The 25,098-nt window shown below is 36.5% G+C and overlaps 1 protein-coding gene across 1 annotated transcript in view; it reads right to left on the bottom strand.

The window, feature by feature from the left end:
- The window catches only part of LOC150110209 (Y+L amino acid transporter 2-like), a 53,875-nt gene extending 39,793 nt beyond the window's left edge, over positions 1-14,082 (bottom strand). The window contains exon 1 of the mRNA XM_090392205.1: positions 13,446-14,082. Coding sequence (XP_090248331.1) covers positions 13,446-13,941 — 496 coding nt within the window. The 5' untranslated portion in view covers positions 13,942-14,082. The remainder of the gene's footprint in view (positions 1-13,445) is intronic.
- Between the last annotated feature and the right edge of the window lie 11,016 nt (positions 14,083-25,098).

Below are 25,098 nucleotides of genomic sequence, written 5' to 3'. Positions count from 1 at the left end.
AATGTTTTAGTATTCATTTATAGTATAACTCATTAGCATTCATGAAGAATATGAATCAAGAAAAATGATAGTTTACGGCTATTTCACTAATATCGCCTTCAAAAACAGACCACTTGTCGTTGATGGCGAAAACGGATCAGTGCTCATAACATTTTTAAGAGAATATATTTTAAGAAAGCGAAAACGCCATTTGGATAACAAGCTTGCTTACTACAACACCCATCGAGTTATCACCCTTTTCATGTCTAATTTCGCACGAAAAACTTGCTCTTTCAGACCTGTGGTCGAAAAACTTCGGAGGCCCTTTTTAGATCACATTTGCAATTACTGGAAAGAACTTGACAGAATTTATACATGTTTGAAAGGATAGCATCAAGCATTAATGTGGCAAGATCTTGAGGACTTTTGCACAGTTGGCAATTTTAAACTCCTAAATTGAAACTTCTGAGCTCCAGATAAGTAAAAAAAAAAAAATAGTATCTATTACGTTTTACTTATTTGCTGTATGGTTTCGAGACCTTACACTACTAACTGATCCTATGAAAAAGTCATTCCAAACATTTTCTTACCGGAAAGTAGGATTTTTTTCATCCTGCAAAAGAAACAAATCAGCCAGAAGAACAACAAAAATTAACAGACATAAACCGCTGGTTTCATAGCCTTTGCTACTTGAGTAATTCTAAACTGAATACTTGCTGATAACATTGGTTAAAAGAAATTACATTTGAAAGTTTTTCTCGTATATTTATTACAGTAATGAATAAAACTTCTACATGCTGTTTCGCTGTTTACTAACAACTTCGTCAGGAAAATACACGTACAGTATTAGCGAATATAAAAAAAAAAAATCAAAAGTTTTGATTCAAAAATTTCACGTTTGAAAACAATTTCTATTAGAAGAGTTGAGGCTTATACATACAGGGTGGCCATAATTAAAGAGGAGGTGTTCAGAGCCCTATAGTGATAAATGTATTGGACGACATTCAACCAAACTTGGTTTAAGTACACTCTGGAACATGGGGTTTTGATTTACCGAAAAAAAAAAAAAAAAAAAAGAAGAAAAGTACAAAATTCTACCACCATTTGTCCGCTGGTGGTAGAATCGTGTGGTATTTGTATAATACCACTGTTTCTACTGACGAGTTGGTGGATTTAAGAAAGATCGAAACGGATGCGCGTCATTCTGATAAGACTGAAGTGCCACGGATCTCACCTTACCGGAATGTGCGTTGCAAGTCAAGTTTTACTATCAACACGCGGTAACGCTAATGTCGCGCTTCGAGAATTCTGTGTCTGAAGGATAAGAAAAAAGGTCCACTGACAATAAGAAATCTTAGAAAAATGATTTTATGATTTGAAAAAAAGCGGATCTTCAGCAGTGAGGCCAGGACGAGGGTGCAAACGGATTATTCCTCAACAAGTTGACGAAGTCGCAACTGCCGTCGTGAAGCACGGAATGAATAACGCACAAGGGTCCTGCAGTGCTCCGGAATATCAAGGCAACTGGACATGTCATACTCAACGGTGTGACATGTCCTGTCACACCGTTGACAGGACATGTCACACCGTTGAGTATGACATGTCCTGTCGTTGTTAGCTCGAATGGAGGTGGATGATGCATAGCCGTTGAAGATCTTGTGGAGTGAGAAAGCACATTTTATCTGAATAGTGTTAACTCACACAATTACCATATTTGGGCTGCGAATAACCCTCACCATTAGACCCTTTTACACCCACCAAAAGTCACAACTTCGCCCGACAGGACCAGTGACTTGTACCGTCGCTGCAGTTAGGTACGTAGCGTTGTTCCGCAACTGCAGTAGCGAAGATGCTTTGACTCGACCATAGTCATGCAGGATGGAGCACCATCTCACATTAGATTACCGGTACAGCGAATATTACGAAAACACTTCATAGAACACAGAGTGATTAGTCGTGCATTTCCCACAGCATGGTCACCTCGTTCGCCTGATCTCAACCCCTGTGACTTTTGGTTGTGGGGCCATCTGAAACGCGTGGTGTATGAAGGACATGTTCCTGATTTAGCAATCTTGAAGGACAGAATAACGCAGCATGTGAGCAAATCAATGTAAATCTGTTGGGTTCCGCTGTATAAAATGTCAGTTCTTAGAACCAATAGCGCACTCAGGATTTAATCTTGGGAAGATGGGGGACGAGTTGAGTAGACGATTTGAGAATACACACTACGCATCGCATACGACCTATGACTGAGCATCTGCAATGATCGCTAATTCATAAGTAGTATAGAAAGAGAAGACACGACACAACATAAAAAAAAAAAAAAAAAAGAATTTAAATCAGGAAAAGATTTTTGGAAAATTTTCTAATGTTTTTTTTTCCTTTTTCTTTGGGGAGCCAGGGCCCTTTGGCTCCCCCTCTGGGTACGCCACTGCTTAGAACATCTGAAAGGAGGACATATTGAACCAGATCTGTAAGTTACACGAACACACGAAAATCTGTTTGTTTTGTCTCTTCTAGCCATTACTATTTAATTAATCCCAACCACGCGCTTATAGTGTCAAACGTCCCCTGGTGACAGAATTGTGCTTTTTTTTTATCTTCTGTAAATAAAAACTATATTCCAGAGTGTACTTAAACTAAGTTTGGTATAATTTCGTCCAATACATTTTTTCGCTACAGGGCTCTGAACACCTCTTTAATTATGTCTCTCTCCCCCGTGTGTGTATACTAGTACGTTTAACTTCCTGGTGAAGCTATTGGTAAACAGCAAACCATGTAAAGGGTTTTGTTCATTACTGTAATGAGTCTACGAGTGTGTAGTTTTCATTGTCGTCCTAGTTTGGTTTCGATAACATTACTTGTGCAGGGTTTCCACAGCAAAAGCTCGAATCGCACTAATGCGAGTCAGTGGCTTTGAAAACTGGGATATCGTGAACTGATTACAGCTATTTATTTAACGACATGATTAACGAATGCTAAATTAACCTTTACGTTCAGACCTGTAGACTTTATTCAAGCATTATCATTGGTCCCCTCATGCCTGAAAAGGTAAACCCGCTGAAATAATTTTCTCTGTGGTATTTTCCAAGTGTTTACGTGCACTTTTAGTCTATCTAGTGTTCCGATATTCGGGAAAGGGGCTGAGTATCCGACATGAATTTCGATTTGAAACAGTTGTTCGCCATTCAAAATTTTAATCCGAATACGGATGTTATCGAGTAATTTTTAAGCAAATGAATTCAGTTAATTTAAAAAAAAAAAAAAAAAAAAACCGCGAAACTATGCCTGTAGTTAAGGGCTGTGGTTATTTCTTATAGTTCTTATCTATAAGAAATAATTTGTATTGCAAAAAATAATAAATGATATAAAAATGGAAATACGAAAGTTTTAAGAAATTAGCACTTGTATTTACTTAGACTGATAATCAAATTCATTGTCTTTTTATTTTATGCCTTGGATGGATGTGGCGTTCCAACAACAGGTTCTGCTTTTTTTTTTTTTTAGAAGCTCAGTGGTTAGACGCAAACTACTACTTTCACAAGTTCTATTTTGGAGTTGCACATTATACCCCAAATACCCTTTTGGGAAAGAAAAAAGACGATGTTTTACGCACTTTCTTTCCGATCATCAATTCTAATTTATGGAACAATCTGACACGTATTACCACATGGCCTGTTCTTTATGCGTAACAGTACCGTACCAAGAGTAACTCATCAAATCAGGGTCTTTTACGTATTAATATTTATTAAATGTATTACTGCATTTTTAAAGAAATGATTTCTGAACACTTAAAACTAAGAGGCATTTTTTAAATGAAGGGTGTACATAATTAGCATTATTTCTCCAGGTACAAAATGCCCCCTTACGATAGTAATGAAAGGCGAACTGGATAATTTGTATTATTTGTCCTATGTACACGTAGATCGCTTCGGTTTCTCTGTAGCTTTAGCTTAAGGAAACCTTACAAATATACAAGAGTACATTTTTCTGTTTCAAGTATTCACCAATTACTACCTATTCATAAATAAATGAACTGTCGGGGCTTCAAACAATGATACTAAAACTGCTTTATCTTTTCCTGGAGGAAAAAGTCACAGAAATGTTATAACTCACTCTATTAGTAATTTCTGAATGCTGTGTAAGAGTAAGAGCAAGCACGCGTATTCCGTTAGTTTTTCCGATATCTTTTCAGGAGGACCTGACGCATGAGCCCAAATACTGTAATTTATAACTATTATGTATGGCATTTTTCTATTAAACAAACGGGAATTAAATGTATAGCCTACTGGTAATTTTATAAAGAGCTCATAGGTTTAATTCCAGTTGCCCAATAGAATTTTTTTTATCACCTTGTTTCACAGCAGGTTAATCGATCTTGTTTGTAGACAAGCAGGATGTTTTCTTCCAAAACAAAATCTCAGCAAAATCAAACAAAACATACGAGTTAGCAGTAGGAAACATCGCCTCTTATTTAGTATGCTATAGGAATGTACTTAAGTGAGTACAGGTAGAGACACCAACCTACCAGTTTTGAAAGGAGTGTTACCTGTTCCCTCTAGAAAACGAAAATGCGTTGGGGGGAATTTGATTTATAGAGGAATGGACACTATGAGCAGTCGCGTGTAGCCATGACAACATCGACATAACAGATGCATTATTCACCATTTCAAAAAGACGTATCGTATCTATTTGTGTTGTAAAGTTTAAGATTTTCATTACATTTATAAAAGGCATGCAACTGAAAAGTGAAGCGAACTATTCGTGCATATGCATACAGAAACAGGTACAGAGTAATGGACCAAGGGAGTGACTCACAAGGACGCAAGGAACATTTGTGAAAACCGGATTAAATGATTTCAAAAGAGACTGTATACACGGTGGACAGACATAATTGACAAATGTGCTTTATGGGCTTAATTATTAGCTCGGCGCATGCTCAATGAAATGCTTAAATTACGAGTCATAGTTATGGGTCAGTCTCCAGTAAGTGTTCCTACACGATTGATTCCGTTCTCACCTCTGCACAATCCTAAAAATGTCATGGAAGACGTGCAAATATGCACAAAACATGTCTTTATTGAGACAAATTAATGTTGTCACACCTCTGACCATGATATCTACTCAACATAGTGAAAGTCCTTCTCTTAATTTGTGATAAAAAGTTAGCAGTATTATTCTTCGCTTCTCCTTTAAAGCATCAGTAGGTTCCATTAAGGAAAGGCACTGTCTTGGATGTACCCAATTCTACGTTCACCCCAGACGTATTCTATTAAGGGTTCCCATGACAGCCAGGGCAATGTTATTCTCTTCAAATTGCGTGTTCATAATCATTCCTCAATGATGCTGAACGTTGTAGTCTTTCGTTGTGTACGAGCCAATACTCCGAAATTATAATGCAGGATTTTTTTTTTAATCCTTATTCCACCTAGGAAAAGCTCGATGCCTATCATACATTGGTACTGTGGATAGGCAGATTGATCCGTAGAGCAGCGGAACAGAACAAACAGAACTTTTTTCAAGTCACTCTAGGCCTCAAATAAGCAGGGTAGTGATCTCTTTCGCCAGTCCATGAAATTCATCTCTCACCTAAATATTCACATACCATACATCCATGCCACAGAGGGATTCGAATCTGCAGCCAGTTGGTTGGAAAGTGAGTACACTATCCACTCATGCACATACACTATCCACTATCCACCCATGCCAGCAAACACTCTTCATTCTTGGTGGATCATCACGAAACCACGCCTTTTGGATTAGAAGTCCAACGCGCTTTACTATGCAGGACAATAAGCAGTTTCATATCATTTTTACACTTGAATTAAAAGCATTCTCTGGGGGTTTCACTATGGAAACACATTCGTAAGACTTCTACAGCATGTGGTGTGGTTCGGCGATCTACAGAGCGGATTTCTGTTGGTCTAGGTTTGAGTATCCTGTCTGAAAAAAGTATGTGCGTAGACTTTTCACCATACCGTTTACAATAATTACGGTGATATGGTAAAGCTGAAATGAGAAATTTTTATAGTGAGCCTAAGTTCAAATTTCATTACATTAAAGAACCAAAAGAGGAATTATCATCATATCCAATCAGGTACCCAAAAAGGGCACCCATTTAGAGAGAAAAACAAATGACTGTTATAAATTAAAATTGTTTTTACCAATAAAGAAAACGAAATTATATGAAAAATAGTTTCATGAACTGGACTAGCCGATGAATCTTAGAACTGTTCGAACAGAAAATTTCCTAAGAAATTTCTTAAAGAAAATTTTTTAAAAAATAATTCATGAATTATATATCAACCCAAAACACTAGAGGTTCCAAGACGTAAGACATGATAGTGCCGTACATGGGTAAGTGGTTAGAAAAAAGAAATGAATTTGTTTATATGTTTCTTGAAGACCCGAGGGTTGTAATCACTAGGGAAAACTGTATGGGAGGAACATTGTTCAAAGAACAGATGTATGTGAAATGAGGGCGAAGCATATATAGTTTAACTGCATATTGGTGTTGACCAGCAGCTGCTCATCTTCATGTGATCAGAAAAAAGTGGAGGAACAGCAGTGACCAGTAATGTCGCAGCACTCGTGGAAATACCTATGGAAAAAAATGCAGCAACGCAGCGTCTATGGGAAAGCGACTGAAGGGAGTCGCTGAGAGAGGATCATCAATTAAGCGATCGCTCTCTTCTGAATAGAGTCAGGCATTCTAAGGAGGTCTTACATGCAACACCCCAAATACGGGGAAATATTCTAAAAAACATCGTGCGAAATGAACTTCATGGTGTCAGGAGTTGGGTAGGAGAGAAGTACCGTTTGGAACCAAAAAATAATACCGAGCTTTTGTGGTATTCCGAACAGGCTATGAACCTGATGTGCTTGAAAACTGGATAAACTTAATGTGAAAATCAATCCAAGAAGATGAGCCTGATCCTTGACGAGCAGAATACTGGAGAAAGTAAGGAAGAGTGAGACACAATCTTTCTTCAAGGAAGTGAGACAGTATTGTATTTTGGTGGCATTATAATTCGTCAGATAAATCCTCACACCACTTGAGAATGGCAAACAGCTCAGTGTTTATGATACCGGTTAAAGAATATCCCGAGTGAATTACCTGAAAACTACAAGGGTCTGAAAAATTAAAGAAAAGTGGAGAGTACTGTTGTCAGCAAAGCTATGGATAGGATTGAATGTCAGAGAAGATCACTGATGCATAAGAGAGGATGCAGATGGCAGCACAGAGCCCCAGTGCACACTACCTTCGATTGAAAAGTTTGATGAAAGAAAACCATTTGTCATGACTAGCAATGAACAATCGGAGAAGAAGCTAGCAATCCATACCCAGAGGGAAGGAGGAATAGCATGAGATTATAGCTTGACAACGAGCCTCCGAGTCAGTATAGATGAAGCCTTTTGGTCGGAAAGACCTCGGTTCGATTCCCGTAGGTGACGTGAGAAACCGTTATCTAGTCTCTTTCGACGAAAGGTAAGTTAGCGGTCTTGTACAGAGGTAGAGGTTTTTTCTCTCTCTCTTCTCACTCAGAAACTCTGATTTTTCGTCCCCTAGAACAGGCAAACCAGCCCAGTGAACACACCTGGATTACAGTCATGAATACTGTCCCAGTGATACGCCGGTCCCGAGCCCGGATAAAATTGGGGTAGGAAGGGAAAGCAATGGTGAACTACCCTGTAAAAATCTCAGCAAGAACACTTTGTGGACAATGCCTACAACATCCCCTAGGGTCAGAAACGACTGAAAGGGAAAACCACCACCACCACATAGCTTGATAAGAAGACCACGTTGCTGCGCTCGATCAAATGACTTGGAATATCAAAAGTGACCACTTGAGTCTCCAAACTTCTCCATAACTTATATCCAAAGACGGATGAGGTTGGCTAGGAAATCTGTTGTGGAACGAGAGCGGTGAAATCCATATTGGTGATCACTAAGATGGCTGTTGATTACCTTTTCCATTATTTTTGAGTGTCGAGGTCAGAGCAACAGGGCGACAGTCGTTCTATCTCCTTTTTTGGGGAACATGCTGGATAAAACTTGCTTCAGAGCTATTGTTATGATTGCTAGTTCTGGAACACAAGCTTTTGAAGGAATATCACCAGCGCCAAGATATTTACTAGTATCAAGACTGAGTATTTTTCTGATATCATTCTGGTGAAGTTTCCGAGATTTTTGATGTTACCATTGTAACATCAAAATGTGAGAGAGATGGAAACAATAATGAACCGAAGTTGCATCCCGCAGCCTTAGCGAGGGAGCAAAAGAATCGATTGCCATTTGAAAAGGAGACGAGCTCAGGGCATTTGGTCCTTACAAATCTACTTTGGATTTGTTGATTTTTGTGTGTGTGCTATTGTTACGAGTTGTAGTGTAAGATAAGTGAGAGATGAAATTTTTTATTTGAGCCATTCAGCATATGCTGAATTTTGGGCTTGGGCACAATTGTTAGAGAATCGGAGTGGATAAGGGTTTTGGTTTTGAGTGGAGTGGGGAATAAAAGCACTCATCCAAGATAGAATAATTTGTTCTTAGATCAGAGCAAGTACCAAAATCAGAAGAGTAATAGCAGAAATCACATCACCGAAAAGAGGCAAAGTAATCCCAAAGATCCATGCTCAATTAGCTAATTCTTATAACCGCATAGAGTACAATTTAGAATTGTTCACAGTTGAATTTCGATTGTCGATATTTCCGTGAGATTTATAATATCTGTAGCAATTTTGCGGTTTCAAGGAGGACTAACGGCTGGTGTTTGTAGAATATGATAGTTTTCGTTGTTAATCTAGTTCTAGGCCTCTTTAAAAATGTTGGCAAATGTACGATACTTTTGTTTTTTTGCTAATTTTGCCACAACCAAATGATACACAACTTGACCATCTTACCTCTAAGACGCTGCACAAACTAATAAAGCCACATGACAAATCATATGCAAATAAAGACGATTCCATTGAAATCAAAATTCAACCATGTGGCTACTAGGTGCTCATTCTGAATCGCACAAAAAAAAATTTTAAAAAAATGGAATAACTACACATTTTTGGAGCAATTCGAAATATCAAATTTTCAATAATAACCAAAAGTAGTCGCTTCTAAATCGCAACCACCCAATTTTTTTTTTTTTCCGTATTGATACTTTTTTTTTTTTTTGAGATTTGTGTGCCGAGCAGGAAACGGAAATTCACCATTACTTGGTTGTTTGTTATTTATTTCCCGCTGATGACAACTGTCAACTGTACGCCAGACAGTTGTCAGTTGACAACTGTCTGTTGTTTTCAGTAATGGCAACTTGTGCTCTATGATTCAGATAGGCGAGAGTACTTGTTTTGCATGTCATGGTTATTAAAATTTCAAAACAGTGCTGTATGATGAATATTAGCGAGTATTCTAAACCAAGAACAAAACCAAAAAACAACCAAGTAACGGCGAATTCTCATTTCCTGCAGGCACACAAATATCAAATAATGAACTAATACCGGAAAAAAATAAAAAATAAAAAATAAATATATATTTGAATGATTGCAATTTATAAGCGGCTACTTCCGGCTATTATTTTGACCAGTATATTTTTTCTCTCAAATGAGAGGGGAAAAATAAATCAAGATGTTAATATCAAAGCTAACTAAAACATTCAAAGACACTACAGAGAGACTTGCTACCAGCAAAGCAATCTCTCTAGCGGATGCTAATAAAACCAACCTAGGGGGGGGGGGAGCTTGACAAGCTATTGGCTGAGAAAGCCGAACTAAGTACTTACCTCCAAAATGGGATGATCCTTAATCTCTCCTTATATAAACTAAACAAAGCAGTCTCTCTAGTGTTCAACTTTTAGCTCCGAACAAAATCCCGAAAACTGACATCACCACTAATACAGAGAAAGGTTTGGGACGGGGGAGTATCCAGAAACTCCGTAGATTCCATTCGTATTCGGACAATCGCCATTTTGCTTAATGCAAAACCAGCGTACAGCATTTGATCCCCAAAACAGAATTAACAGCTCTTCGGTACATTCATCGCATTAAACACATCGTTGTGCTCAAAGCAAATCACGGCAACGTCACAGTACTCGTGAAAACACATCAAAAATGGAAGACTTACTTCAGGTAAAAATATATATCGGATTTCGGATACATGGAGCAAGAGTAATTCTCAGTAATTCTTGAAATCTCTTTATTAATTGACAATTCATCGGAGGAAACGGGAGAGCCTAGGTTATCGACAACAAATTCTTCGAACTCGGGAATTGTAACAAAGCGATTTGAGGATCGTTCACTAGATGCATAACGTGTTGAAGATCTAGACTCATCTTCGGGGGAGGGGGATGGCAGGAGTCGCTTCATTAAAAATTTGATATTTACATCCAGCTTGGTCTTGCACGGTTTGCCCTTTATTTTCTGCAAAATATTTCGGTAGTAAGCAATCGCGGCTTGCGTCATTCGTTCCGTCTAGTCCACTTTGCTAAATCTTTCCATGTTGGGGCCATTTCCTCAGATAAATGAATGGACTTATTAACAGAGGTAAATGTCCCTTCCATCTACCAGTTGTTTCACTGCAAACGTTTGGGGAATCGGCCTTCTTTTTCTGCGTTTCTAGCTCTATAAGGTCTTCTTACCCAACGTCCACCAACTGATGTTCATTTTCGATCTCCAATTCCGACGCGGGTCTCAAGACCCCCCCCCTCCCCTCCAGGAAAACTGGTTTTTCATCCCGCAAAACAGGCAAACTAACCAGAAAACATACACGGTTTACGAACATAATACACTGGCCACACATAGCCTTGGTTACTTCGGCCGTACATCCAAAACAACTGACCAACCATCCAGCTCTTCAGCTAGCAGCACTAGCTTATCACCAATCTCTTGCAAGGCTTTGCCGAACTGTGAATGTATGAACACATATTTTCATCTTCTTCCAAACGTCGTCCATGCACTCTACTGACTCCATTCTGCATTTGAATGCTTATTATTATTTGTACAATGCGAAATATATTCCTTCGAAAAGTCTGATAGTTTTTCCGCCCTCAGTAGTAGCATTAGCCTGAGCAAAAGTATTTTTAAAACAATGTCTTGAGGGTAGCAATAACACTCTGATCCATGGGTTACAGGAATAAGGTTATTCGAGGTTAATATTAATGGGATGATTTACTATGGTGAAGGATCTCGCGAGGAAATTACTAATCGTCTGACCACTAAGCATCTAATAGTGACAAGAATTGGTGGCGCTCTTGAAGTACACAAGGTTGATCTTCCTTTACATCATACTGTTGGATGCCAGGAACTAGCCCATTAATCTTTTCAAATATTTAAGGTTACTTAGTCCCGCATACAGGAAAAGCTGAGTCCTATGCAAAGAATTCCTTACGTTTCATTGAGTAGAAAGACGTTTTGTTATTAGAACTCCGACCTCCAGCAAGCCTTGTTATCTTGAGCTTGGTCAAGTTCAAAGGTCACCAGAAAACGAACACTGCGTATATAGATTTTTTTTTGAAAAAGCACTTTCTTCAGTTCGATGATACACTATCCACAGAAGGAATGTTTAGCTATGGATTCATTGCTTTCCTGAGTTCGTCACAAGTGCGGAGTCCTTCGAAAGAAGTTTTAGAGAACTACTATTTAAGACCAAGAATCTAGCTCCGTTATGTCGATGACAAATAAATGACTAGGATCAACTAGAAAAATTTGCGGCTACTTCAATAACTTACACCTGCTTCATATGGGAATTGAAATATGGCAAGACCTGTTCTTCTGGCGTCTCAGACCAGCGCATACTACCATGCTATATCAAGCTGCGCTACTGACCGAAATAAAATTTAAAAAAAAAAAAAAGGTGGAAATTATCAGAAGAGGGCATACAATATTTCAAGTGACAAACAAGGGGACTTGTCCAGAAAATATAAGCCCAAATCTTTAAAATTACATGAAAGGAGAAGTGCAAGAATAAAAATTTCAATTCGGAATCAATCTCTCTCTCTTTTAATGGGCGTACTGCACTTGTTAGAGGGGGGGAAAACCGCTACTTAAATGAAAATGTCATTTTGTATATTAAAACTTCCACTACATCGTATAGTTTAATAAATAAGCAATTCCTACAGTTTCCACAATAAACTTATTGCTTGTCATCTTCAGGGGTGCATCGTGCGAAAAATAAACAAAACAAGAAATAAAACACAGGCTTGATATTATACAAACATTCAAGATCAAAGTTCGAAGTACCAACTGGATACTGGTACGTTCTACTGTTGATATTGACGCACTGGATTGTAGATGGGAAAAACATAACGTGATTTTCAAATAGGTTTAGACTGGATTAAGCTCAGATCTAATCCATCGTTGTGGTTAAGCGACCTGTAGTTTATTTCACCAGCCTTCGAGGAATGGACAATATTTTTGGTAGCTGTAACCTAACTACAGCTGATCAGTTGAAACTTGGAACTTTGATCGTAGTTTAATATTTGTGGGACACAAAACATGTGGTGTGCATTTACTTTTGTAGCGTGTGTGGTACCTCGGAAGTTGACAGATTTTACGATTTAGAGTCAAGTTTTATTTTGAAATCTGTTTTCCATCACAAAAGCATTTTTGCTAGTAAAATGTAATAACTGAATAAATTAAAAACTATCCAACAAGAATAACAAGAAGTTATGCCAGAGAGCCCGAGTTGTTGAAATGCTCTCTTGCGTGTGTGTGTGTGTGTATGTAACTAGGTTAATAGAAAAGCTATCAATGTAATTCCGGGGTCGAAAGGTAGCACAGAAACTCCAACATAAGTGTGTTGAGATTTCTGTGCTACCTTCAGGATCATTAAATATGAAAGACATTTCCAACATATCCAATATAGGCACAGAAGGAATGCGATACATAGTTATTACATGCTGAAAGTAAAGAAACATACAGAAAACCTATTACCAAAAAATAGGAGAAATTTTAAAAAATCAGAATTTTAATTTTGATTAAAAAAATTTTAATCAAAATTAAAATTTTAATTTTTGATTAAAAAAAATTAAAAAATTTTAATTTAAATAAAAAAGACAGCTCCGGTTTTAAAATTTCGCAACAGAATAAAGATAGACAAATTTTGTCCAAATAGATGTATGAATTTTCTCAACTTTTTTCCCTCCTGTTTATGACTTGTTTCTATTGAAAAAAAAAAAGGGCGGGGGATTATTCACGACCAGAACAAGAGGTCATTCACGGAAGCTCTATAAGGAAGGTGTGAGGACTAGATTTTTTGCATGGAGAGTGGTAGGTAGGTGATTGGAATCCATTGCGTGTGTTGTGAATGTGAAGACAGTGAATATATTTAAGGCACGGTATAATAAATTATGTGTGTGACCTCCCCATGATGAATCACGTGACTCCATGAAGGTCTGATAATAACAATAATAAATCTTCATCGACTGGATTAATTATAACAATTGAAACAATTATAAACATTAAATGAAAATACTTACATAAACATACTGCAGCAAGGAGGCGTAGTAAACTCTCTGGAGGTGTACACTCCGGATAAATGGGTTCGATGATATAATGTGCAAACGTTAGAGCGACGATCGCTTGTGACGTTGGCCGAATTATCAGAAGAGCTACCCAGAGTCGCAAGAATGCCGGAAGAGGTCCAAAAGCTTCCAGAATATAGGCATAATCACCCCCCGAACGCACTATGGAGGTTCCCAGCTCAGCGTAGCACATTGCACCGAGCATAGAAAACACACCGCATAGTGCCCACGTTATTAAGGCTAACCCTATTGATCCAGCATAATCAAACACACCTTTTGGAGATACAAAGATTCCCGAGCCTATAATCGTCCCTATGATTATAGCTACACCATTTACTAGCGTTATTTCCTTCTTAAACTTCACCTTCTCTGTGCTATCGCTTTCACTATTGTCATTCTCATCACCAAGGTCAATGTTTTCTGTAGGAAGTCTGTCAGCCACGTGTTTCATGGTGTCTCTGTAGCACTAAACGGTTATCGAAAATCTGCTCTTGTAAACGCAATATAAACAAATATGGGTACTGGTAGCCACTTTCCTCGCACAAATGGTTACCTGAGTGATTAGCCCAAGGTAGCGGTTTATCTGCATATGTTTAGCGTCACTCCAGCTTTCTCCTACTTTCAAGCATGATCGCCAAACGACTTTGTTTGCATCAGACGTACTGCACAGTCGCCTTTTTGCTCAAGCGCGCAATGATACATCAGTGGTTATATGACGTAACTAAGGCTACTATGTCAGTAACTGGATCAGTGATCGCAGAACTAGGGCTACAACGTGAGATGAGAGAAAATAGTGTTCGTACAAGAAGTGTAGAAAAAATATTAGCTAAGTATTTCAATTCTTTCTTCACTTAATAATTTTAAAAAACACTATCGTTAGAATAACATAATTTAAAGAAAAATGCTAAAAAACGTGAAGATATTTGTAATACATAAAAAATTAAATAAAATAAAATATACAAACGCTGTCTATAACATTATTCAGTAATCCTAACCAATCAAGATACTACGTGTTTCAAATTTTCATTTATTAAATTAAAATAATTTGTCATTTAATTAACGATTTTTACGTGTATATTTCGATTGTATTTACAGAAACATAAAATTGAACCACATATATTTGGCAAACGAACGAATGATTGAAATAGTTTACGCAATTAACAAAGATATCATTCTCTATGTATGTATAACAGTGTGTATAACAGTGGACCTTCTCTGTGTGTATAACAGTGGACCTCCCACGATGAGTCTTTGACTCCATGGAGGTTTTTATAATAATAATAATAATAATAATAATAATAATAATAATAATAATAATAATAATATCAATAAATACGATAGTTTCAGATATAGAGAGGAAGGATACGAAGTTACTCGATATTTCGTCGAATTTTAAATACGCTATAAACAGGGACCGATCGGAAAACATTTTCCAAGAAAATTTTGGAAATAGTTGCCGAACAAAAAGCAGGAAAATTTATATATATATATATATATTTTTTTTTTTTTCAAATCCTTTTTCAGATCAGATCCAGGGGCGCGCCGGCAATATGTGCAATGTGTGCGACGCACACAGGCGCCAGGATAGTAAAGGCGCCAAAGATTTCAGGCGAGGAGGAAATACTTTAAAAAAATATTATTCATTAATTATATCAAAATAAATTACATTTTTGTTTAAATTTTAATTATATTTTATAGATTTGTCTTAAACAAATTATTAAGGAATAACAAATAATCACTTATTTGTTATTCCTTAAGATCTTATTTTATTCTGATCCTAGTTCTAACAAGTAGTTTAGCGTAAACAAGTAAAAACTTGAACTTGCTTGAGTTTACTGTTTACAGGATGACGCGCGTTTGAATTTGTTTAATCTTGTTCACACTCGCATTTGCTCTAAACATAAGAAAATCTGCTGCAGTTTTTAACTTTATTCTATATTCTGCTGTTATCAGCAGAATATAGGTAACATCTCGCAATATACCTGAATCGTCATGAGAAAAATTTAAATCATTTGAACAATTACAAAAAATGGACAGAATTAATTACCTTAAAAATTAAACTTGTATTTATCAATTGCAGCAAACAGTTTTAGTTAATGAAAGGAAACATTGGTATGAAGTTATAAAAAGAATAATTTTTGTAGTACAGTTTTTAGGCAAACAAAATCTAGCTCTTCGTGGTAAAAGTAATAAACTTGACGATCACAACAATGGCAATTTTTTAAAATGCATTGAGATTTCAGAAAAGTTTGATCCTTTTATATCGGAACACACGCGACGTGTAGTTAATGATCCTGACTTTAAAAATATGCCTTCCTATTTAGGAGATAAAATTCAAAATGAAATACTCACTTTATTGGCATCAAATATTAAAAATAACGTTTTTATAAAGTGTTTTTTTTTATTGGTGGGAGGGGTATAGGGGCGCCAACTAAAGTTTGGCACACAGGCGCCAGACACTACTGGCGCGCCCCTGTAGACTACTCTAAACCTTTTGACTGTGTTCAGCATGTGAAACTGTGGGAAGTAATGAAAAGAATGGGTTTTCCTCAACACACTATCTGGTTGATAGCCACCTTGTACAGGGAGCAAGAAGCCACAGTAAGAACAGGTGTTGGATTGATTGATTGGCTTCAGGTTGGAAAAGGGGTAAGGCAAGGATATTTAATTTCTCCTCACTTGCGTGAAGCATTGGATAAGCTCAAGACAGGAATTAGGAGGTAGATTGATCAGTAATCTGAGGTATGCTGATGATACAGTACTTCTCTATAATGACAAGGACGAACTATGACAAATTCTTGACATAATTAACAAAATCAGTAATAACAGAGGACTTCAACTAAATCCTAGCAAGACAAAGATTATGGTTCTCAAAGGAAATACAAACAGGGAAGCTCTTGAGAAACAAGTGTACCTTAATGGAAAAAGAATTGAGGGAGTCAGCAAGTTCGAGTACCTAGGATGACGCAGAAGAAGGAATTAGCCAGTAGGAATGGCTAAAACAATCAGAGACCTGTCTAAAATCTGGAAGGATGGATCTATCTCCATGGAAACAAATTTGAGAATTTTGGATGCAGTTGTTTTTCCAACATCGACTTATGGATGTGAGACTTGGAACCTAAAGAAGTCAGATAAGAAAAAGGATACCTGCTTTTGAGATGTGGTGCTACAGAAGTCTGTTGAGGGTATCATATACTGAAAGGCGTACAAATGAATGGGTGTTAGAAAAGATCAGTAGAACTTTAAGGCTCCTTAAGGATATTGACAGAAGAAAGTTATAATATTTTGCACACACTGAGGAATTGAAGGTGGACTTCTCAGAACAGTAACAGAAGGTAAAGTTCCTGGAAAAAGAGGAAGGGGTAGACCATCGATGAGATGGATGGATGGATGGATGGTGTGTGTGTGTGTGTGTGTGTGTGTGTGTGTGTGTGTGTGTGTGTGTGTGTGTGTGTGTGTGTGTGTGTGTGTGTGTGTGTGTGTGTGTGTGTGTGTGTGTTGTGTGTGTGTGGAGCAACTAATCTTCAGAGAGTTGAAGTCTCCAGAAAAGCAAACAACAGGACTACATGGCGAGACCTGGTGTGGCACATCACTGAGAACGTCTGAGTGCCCACATAGATGGCCAGTGAACATCTATATGTTCACTGGGCATCTGTGGATGTCCAGTGAGCATATAGATACAAACAGAGACCGATCGGAAAACATTTTCCAAGAAAATTTTGGAAATAGTTGCTGAACAAAAAAGCAGGAAAATTTATTTATAATTGTTTTTTTCTTTTTCTTTCTTTTTTGTATAAATTATAATCAATAATTGTTTTCTTAATTTTCAGTATTATTATTTAATACTTAAAATTAAATTTAAGGAAACGTTTAAGTTAAACATTTTCTTGGCCTGATACGTAATCGTCTTAAATTAGGGAACACACTAAAATGATTCCAATTGAGCCCTACATTTGCTACACGTACAAATAATGTATAAATAGTGTACAAAATGTACACTAACATCCATACTGTTTTGTTGATGTCTTTTCTGGATTGAGATATGTGGACCACCAACACATTTTAAACCATATCTAAAAGCTGAATGAAAAGTGAATGCACTCATTTATTTAGTTGTGTGTGTGTATTTGGGGTGCATTGCCCCGAGGAAATCACATGTTCGGTGCCAGTATGATCATATTCAAGCTGATTTATTAATATTTTAACTCTTTTTTTTTTTTAATACCAACATATCAATTTATCCTCTGGAGTGAAATGTGCAAACATGAGGGGCTCGATAGATCAGGTCAGTGGAAACTGTAAACACCCAAACATGGTTACATAAATGTTTGTTACTGTCCTATTTTTGTTATCTCCGAGCAATAAGTTTTTGACATAGTCAGTTCACGTGATAAAGATTCGAGATAACATATTCAAGTTTGGCACAATTTCCGTGCTTGTCTAACTAAAAACAGACTAAACATTAAAGACACTGAGAGGGGGAAAAAACTGTAGTTTTTTGATATTTCAAATTTAAACTTTTTATAAAGAGTTTGACCATCTAGTCCTGTAGTCGAACTTGTTCACGTCTTTGTGATTTGCGATTAACCTCCTGCTTCGTTCAAAGGTAGGTTAATTTAAATCTACCATGAACTATTTAAATTAAAAAAAAACATTAATAGTAAACACATGCACTTTTTTAACGTGAATTTCGCCCTTAAAAGGCTATAAACCTATCGTACTATTGCGCCGTGGGTTGGCTAACTATTAGATAATCCAGCTCAACACGAGAAACCAAACCCGATGCTTTTTAAAGCTACTTCAGGCCTTCACTGAGCACTGTGGTTTAATACTGGACAATGAAAATTATCTCCCACCTAATGACATTCACAAACATACCATAGCCATCTAACCCAAGCGTGGAAGGTATTTACATTTATTAAAACATAATTTTGCTTCAGTTGTCTCGACACTATTTCTAAATAATCTATTATTCTGGTACTATTCTGGTTAGCTCTTGCTATCTCGAAGGAGACGGAAGGGGGGGGGTAAGGAATTATTGTCCCGATCTTATTTTTGAGTTAAACGATTTATATCAGTAATGAAGTACTTGCATTTTTATTTTCCTTATTTTGTTTATTTAGTTTTTTATGTTGTGCCTGTCAAACATAGGTGCGTAGGGAACGACAGAGATTGATATTTATGCATGTAGGCTAGTAGTACATTATTACATCACTGTCATCCAGGTATCAAGCTAACGGTCAGAGAAGGGAATGCAGTAGTTTGCAAGTTAACTATATTGAGCTAGCTTCTCTTAGTTCAGTTTTGACAACTTTGACCTCAAGCAAATTAAAATTATTAATTATTTTCTTCGAAACACTCGATAAAATAGAAGTAAACTTTTAATAAACTATTTTGTTGTTTTGTTTAGGCGAAATAGTCGTAGACCTTCCCACTTCTCTATAGCGCTACTTTTTTAAATGGGAAATGCATTGACGTAGCACATATACAAATATAGAAATGCAAATAAATTGAAAGGAAGAGAAGAATGGTTTAGTTAATAACCTTAAATTTATTATAGCTTTTATATCTGATATTTCTCCGATTTATTCTGGACTCGATATGAACTTTTTTTAAACTGTTTATAAGATTATTGCATTAGTTTTGATGATAGTAGTGTCACACTCAAGAAATCCCATCCAAGACGGATTTTAATACAACTGGCTTGCCATTCCTTTGCTGCATCTAAGGGGAAAGATTTTTATATCTACAGATTTGTGTGTTCACGGGTCCGGTTTGTCTGTTTTGAGGGATGCAAAATCCAAGTTTTTTTTCGGGAGCAACAACTCTCTATCCCCATACTACACCAGGTAACTCACCGTTAATTAAAAAGCCACGATAAAGGTTCCACGTGTCATAGACTGAATTCGAATCCGGATCTTTCCAAACAAATGGTTCGTCTAAATCGACTAAGCCACGAAGGGCTCCACTCTAAAGATATATTAGTTGTAAAAATCCATAATAAAATTTTAATTAAACTGTATTTTTCTCGGGTTCATCCAAATAGGGGTGCAAAACGTACGCTGAACCTATACATAAATATATATTTCTCAGTAGCATTTTGTATAGTGAGGTTACGATTATAGCAGCAACTGGACCTCAGTTTTTTTTTTTTTTTTTGTTGTTGTTGTTGTTTGTTTGTTGTTTATGTATTGTATAAAAAAATTTTGTCTGTTTATGTTTGAGACATTTTTCATCGTTTCGATTATTTTGCTTAAGTTTGCTACTAAAATTCGTTTGATTTTAATCAAAATTAAGATGGCTGAACACGTTTATTTAAGATAGCAAAATGCAAAATTTTATTAAAATTCGTCCACCAAGAGTTTTTGTAATAATAATAATAATAAATAAATAAATAAATAAATAAATAATAACTCCGTGGAGATAGATTAAAGGACTCTGATAGATGTTTCGAAACAATTTGCCAAAACGCACCTAATAGTTACGCAACGCTGAGTGAAGGATCCTTCATCACTTAGTACACCATTGATACAACTATAAACAAGTGAGACAATCTGAGAGAGAGAGAGAGAGAGAGAGAGAGAGAAAGAAAGAAGCGATTGTAATCGGCTAGATGCCACATGTTTGTAGCTCGAGGGACATTCTTAAATGAGGTCACATTTTTTTCTTTTCTTTTTTTCGGGTCTTTTGGAAACTCCGCGTTTTTTGTCAGTGCCAGAGAGCCTCAGAGTCCCACCTTCACGGAATTGTTGTAAATTAAAAAAAAAAAAAAAAACATAGCTTTCATCATAAAAATTTATTTATCGTAAATATAAGACGATATTTGAAAATGTTGAAATTTGAAAATAAAAAAAAAAAAAAAAATGTTGAGACAAGATCTTACCTTATACTTGGGGTATAATATCTGAATATCTTTGAATTCGGATTTTAATTGAAAATATCATCAACGTCTACTGTATTCGAATAAGCTTTTGGCATTTGTGTGTGTGTGTGTGTGTGTGTGTGTTAGTATATTTTATATATAAATATTTGTATTTAATAAATGTATTCAGCAAGGCAAGCACGTAGGGTTTTTTTTTATTTTTTATATTATTTAATCCTAATGAAACCTTACGTGTAATCTCATAAATTTCAGACTTCGGTTTTCTTGTACGAGAAAACATCGTCCATAAATTACATTAAAGAAATTACTAGAAATGATTGCTTTATCTACACTAAGTAAAAGTAACGTGTAAGAAGCTGTCAGCAGGAAGTGTAAAAGTTGTAGTAGTCTTATACGATGAGTATAACACAAAATAAACATCTCCAAATGAGACAATAGGGATTGTCTTATATCCCCTCCGTCCCCTTGTATATATACGCTTCGACCTACGTAGTATTTATATCTTTCTATAACTTCAATAATTAATATAATATATGTAGAGTGGATATTGAAAATGTAATAATATATTCACTATCACATTTTGAAATACCCTATATTATAAATGCTTTCAGAAACTCGGGATTTTGCATTCCGCGTACAGGCAAATCTGCCATCAGAACATACGCAATTTACAGACAAAAAATACTGCTCTTGGGTGGTGGGCGGTTGATGGAAGTTGTGTGTAGCAGAAGAATGAAGTAATAGTGGAGAAGACAGTTAAACGTGTGTAGCGGAGTGGAGTAGCGTGCCTTCCCGCGACTAGTACTTGAATTCCTTGGAGGTGTCACGTTATAATAATAATAATAATAATATTATTATTATTACAAATTTAAAAAGCCAAAAGGCTATTTTACCGGCGAAATTGTTAATAGAAAGGGGGATGGTAAATCCCTCTTAGTTAGTGAGGGAGCTTGCTCCACATTTGCTTGGAGTTGCCCTGGTGTGGTACTACCCAAGTGATCATTTACACTTGGGCCTGCCGATAGTTTTTCGGCATGAAACTCTATGGATTTCGATCCGAGTTTCGTACCCGGCTTTTAAAACATAAAGGGATTTACCATCCCCCTTTCTATTATTATTATTATTATTATTTAATAATAATATTATTAAAGGGCGCTGTGTAGGCATACGAATGGTTGCATGGTAGTATCGCTGGTCCCGTTTTAATGTGGTTCTAACTCCTGTTTTTAATTTAAAAGTGTCATAAAGTAACTTTACTTGTCACGCTGAAGACAGTGACATATAATTCATAGAAATCGGCCAAGTGGAATCCAAAATCTGAGTGTGCTAAAAATTGAAGCGTACACCGCGGTTGCTAACGAGCATAGAACAAAGGACGTCGCCATCTTTACAGCTGTCCAAAGGAAGAAAGGTGAGTCATGAAGTGCAACAAGTGCCTGAAGGAATTACCGTCCGACAGATGTCATATAACCTGCAGGAAATGCCATAGGAATCTTTACGACTTTCAGAAAAAACATAGCAACGCAAATCCAATGCCAAACGAGAAGAATGGAAGTGCCCAAACTGTAGAGAGAATAAAGAAACGCCGCCACCCACAGCGCAACTGATTATGCCGGAGGCAGAATCGGACGATGAACTGAACAGATAGCAAAATACCGGTGAGTCTTATAAGTTGAGTTCTGAAAATTTATTACTAGAAAAAGGTTTAGAAAATATAAAAGCCAGCTTGGTAGATCTTGTCCAAGAACTATTTGATAAACAGAATAAAGAAATAACAAAAAAAAAAAAAAAAATAGCGAATATGAAGAGTTTGTTAAATTTAAAAATTCAAAAGTCGAAGAAGTCCTACAAACGGTAAAAGACATTAAAACCAGCATTAACTGACAGGCAGCACAAATTGATAAAAGACACATCGGAACTCCTCAAGAATTTAATTCCCTGAAACTACAATACGAAGTTTTAAACCAATAACAACATAAAGAAGACCTTGTCATAAACGGTCTTCCAGAAATTGAATCCACAGAAAATCTCAGAGACGTAGTTTTAAAGTTAGGCCATGCAATTGACATCCCCCTAGAGCATAATGATATTCAGATCATAAATCGGTTTCCCAGTAAGAACAAAAAACAAAGCTCGCCACGACCCGCACCAGTCATAGTTCGCCTGACAAGCAAGGCTACAAGAGACAATCTCATAAAAGCCAGCAGACTGAAAAAACCAGTAGTCAAGGATTTAAATGTATCGCAAGACAATACGCCAATCTTTCTATCTGAGTATTTAATACCTTTCAATCAGAATCTTTTGAACCAAGCAAGAAAAGAAAAAACAGAAAAAAAGTATCAATTTTTATGGATCAAAGACGGCAAAATATTCTTGAGAAAGTCACAGACTTCAAAGTCTATACAAATAAAAAGCTATAGAAGATATAGATAGGTTGCCAGAGTGAAACAAAAGACTCCAACTTAGTTCAATAAGAAGATCTCAACACAACAAAAATGAATGTGAACCATCAGATAGATGTAATTACACCAGAATACATCAGTAATTGTACTTTCGAATAGCTTGATGCATGGAAACAACACACAGTACAAACGAGAGGTCTCTCAGTCTTGCATATTAACATCAGAAGCATTCGAAAACATTGGTTATTGTTACAGGCTTATCTGAGGAATTACACTGATATTATTGATATATTGATTCTTGCAGAAGTATCCATAACTAATGATGAAGCGACTGCTTTCCAAATTCCAGGCTTCCAACAACATAGATCATGCCGCCAAACAAAAAGAGGGGGTGGAATATTAATATTTATCAAACAAAAATTAGTAGCAAAGAAACGGCCTATCAGTTTGAGCATGCTGCTGAAACCCTTTGCCTCGAAATCACTAATACCACCAATAGACTGCATCCCATAATACTAAATGCTATTTACAGGCCACCAAACCTAAAAATAATAAAATTCTTGCACGAACTCAATTGCTGACTTTACGCCAAGAAATATACTCAACCGAACACCTAATGATAATTGGCGACATAAACATAAATATTGCAAACGAAAACCAAAACAACACTGTACAATATCTAGACACGCTATCCATGTATAATCTAATACCAACAATAACATCATGTACTAGAGAAGAAATATTCGGAAATACTATCAGTACCTCCTGTCTAGATCATATAAACGTCCGATTACCACCAAACAGTTACACTGCATCAGTCATAAAGTGCAAAGTAGCAGACCATTACTTCACCGCTCTAAACCTGCACACCAAGACAATATCCATGCAATGTCCTACAGAAGAAAAGCGACAGAAAACAATAATAGACGAAAAAATAGTCAACCACGAAATAAAATAAAACAGACTGGGAACACCTGGCATCAGATTCAGCAGATATCTTATACAACAACATTAAACTCACACTGGAGGAAATATATAAGAAAGCTACAAAGAAAGTCAGAATTCGTTCAAAAACAACACAAAATCCTTGGATAACACAAAACTTAATCCTAGAAATACGCAGAAAGGACGCTTTATGGAAAGAATTAAAGCGAGATCCAAATAACACAGCTTTAAAAACTGAATATAAGATAACAAGGAATCGCCTTACAACACAAATCAGAAATGCAAAAAAGAAGCTACTACAGAGACAAACTAACCTCTGCATGAAACAAACCTGGCATCTGAATAATGAGATGCTAGATTTTGTTCCTCACACCCCCGCCTCGGAAATCATAAATAACACAGCTTCATGAAAGACGCAAAACCTATCCAACAACTAGCAAATGACTTTAACCAATATACTTTGCAGACTCCATCCAAGAACTGCACAGAAGTATTCCCCAATCACAAAACGAGACCCTCCACTTGGACCACGATCAAAACAGACATTATGGTTCCCAACCATAAAAGAAGCAGATCATCTCTCTACAATACATCAAATCAAACCAAACAAAGGCCCAGGAATTGATGGTATCAGACCTAAAGATAAAAAGCAACATGCAACTAGTTTAAGTCCTATCCTACTAAAATTAATAAATAAAATATTTAAAACAGGACAGATACCAAGTACGCTAAAGACCGCCATAATCACACCTATATACAAACATGGAAAAAGAAATTTAATCAGCAATTACAGACCCATAGCAACATTACCAATTATCAATCAAATTATGGAGCGGATCACACTGAAGAAACTCACAGCATACACTGAGATCTTTCATATTATCCCCAAAACACAATATGGTTTTCAGAAAAAAAAGGGAACAACATCTCTCTTGGAAGACTTTACAGAAGTAATTAATACCGCCTTAGACAAAAACCAAATTGCCATGGTAGTCTTTATTGATCTAACTAAAGCATTCGATACACTTACACATTAAAAATTGTTAGAAAAGCTGAGGCATGTTGGAATGGACGGGCCTCTTCACAGGTGGTTTACAAACTACCTTCAAAATAGAAAGCATATCACACGTATCGGGTCAAACCGAAGCAGAGAGCTACCAGTAACCTGTGGAGTACCACAGGGAGCTGTACACTCCCCAACTCTATTCAACATTTACACGCACGATATTAATCAGCTACCACTCAAAGGTAAGATATTCCAATACGTAGACGATACAGCAATAATTAAGTCTAGTTTAAGTCCTATCTCAACTAGTTTAAGTCCTATCCTACTAAAATTAATAAATAAAATATTTAAAACAGGACAGATACCAAGTAC

Source organism: Typopeltis vanoorti, chromosome 1, assembly GCF_054136105.1.
Source record: "Typopeltis vanoorti isolate ZY-2024b chromosome 1, IOZ_Tvanoo_1.0, whole genome shotgun sequence".
Classification (NCBI taxonomy): Eukaryota; Metazoa; Arthropoda; class Arachnida; order Uropygi; family Thelyphonidae; genus Typopeltis; species Typopeltis vanoorti.
This window is presented reverse-complemented; position numbering and strand designations above follow the sequence as displayed.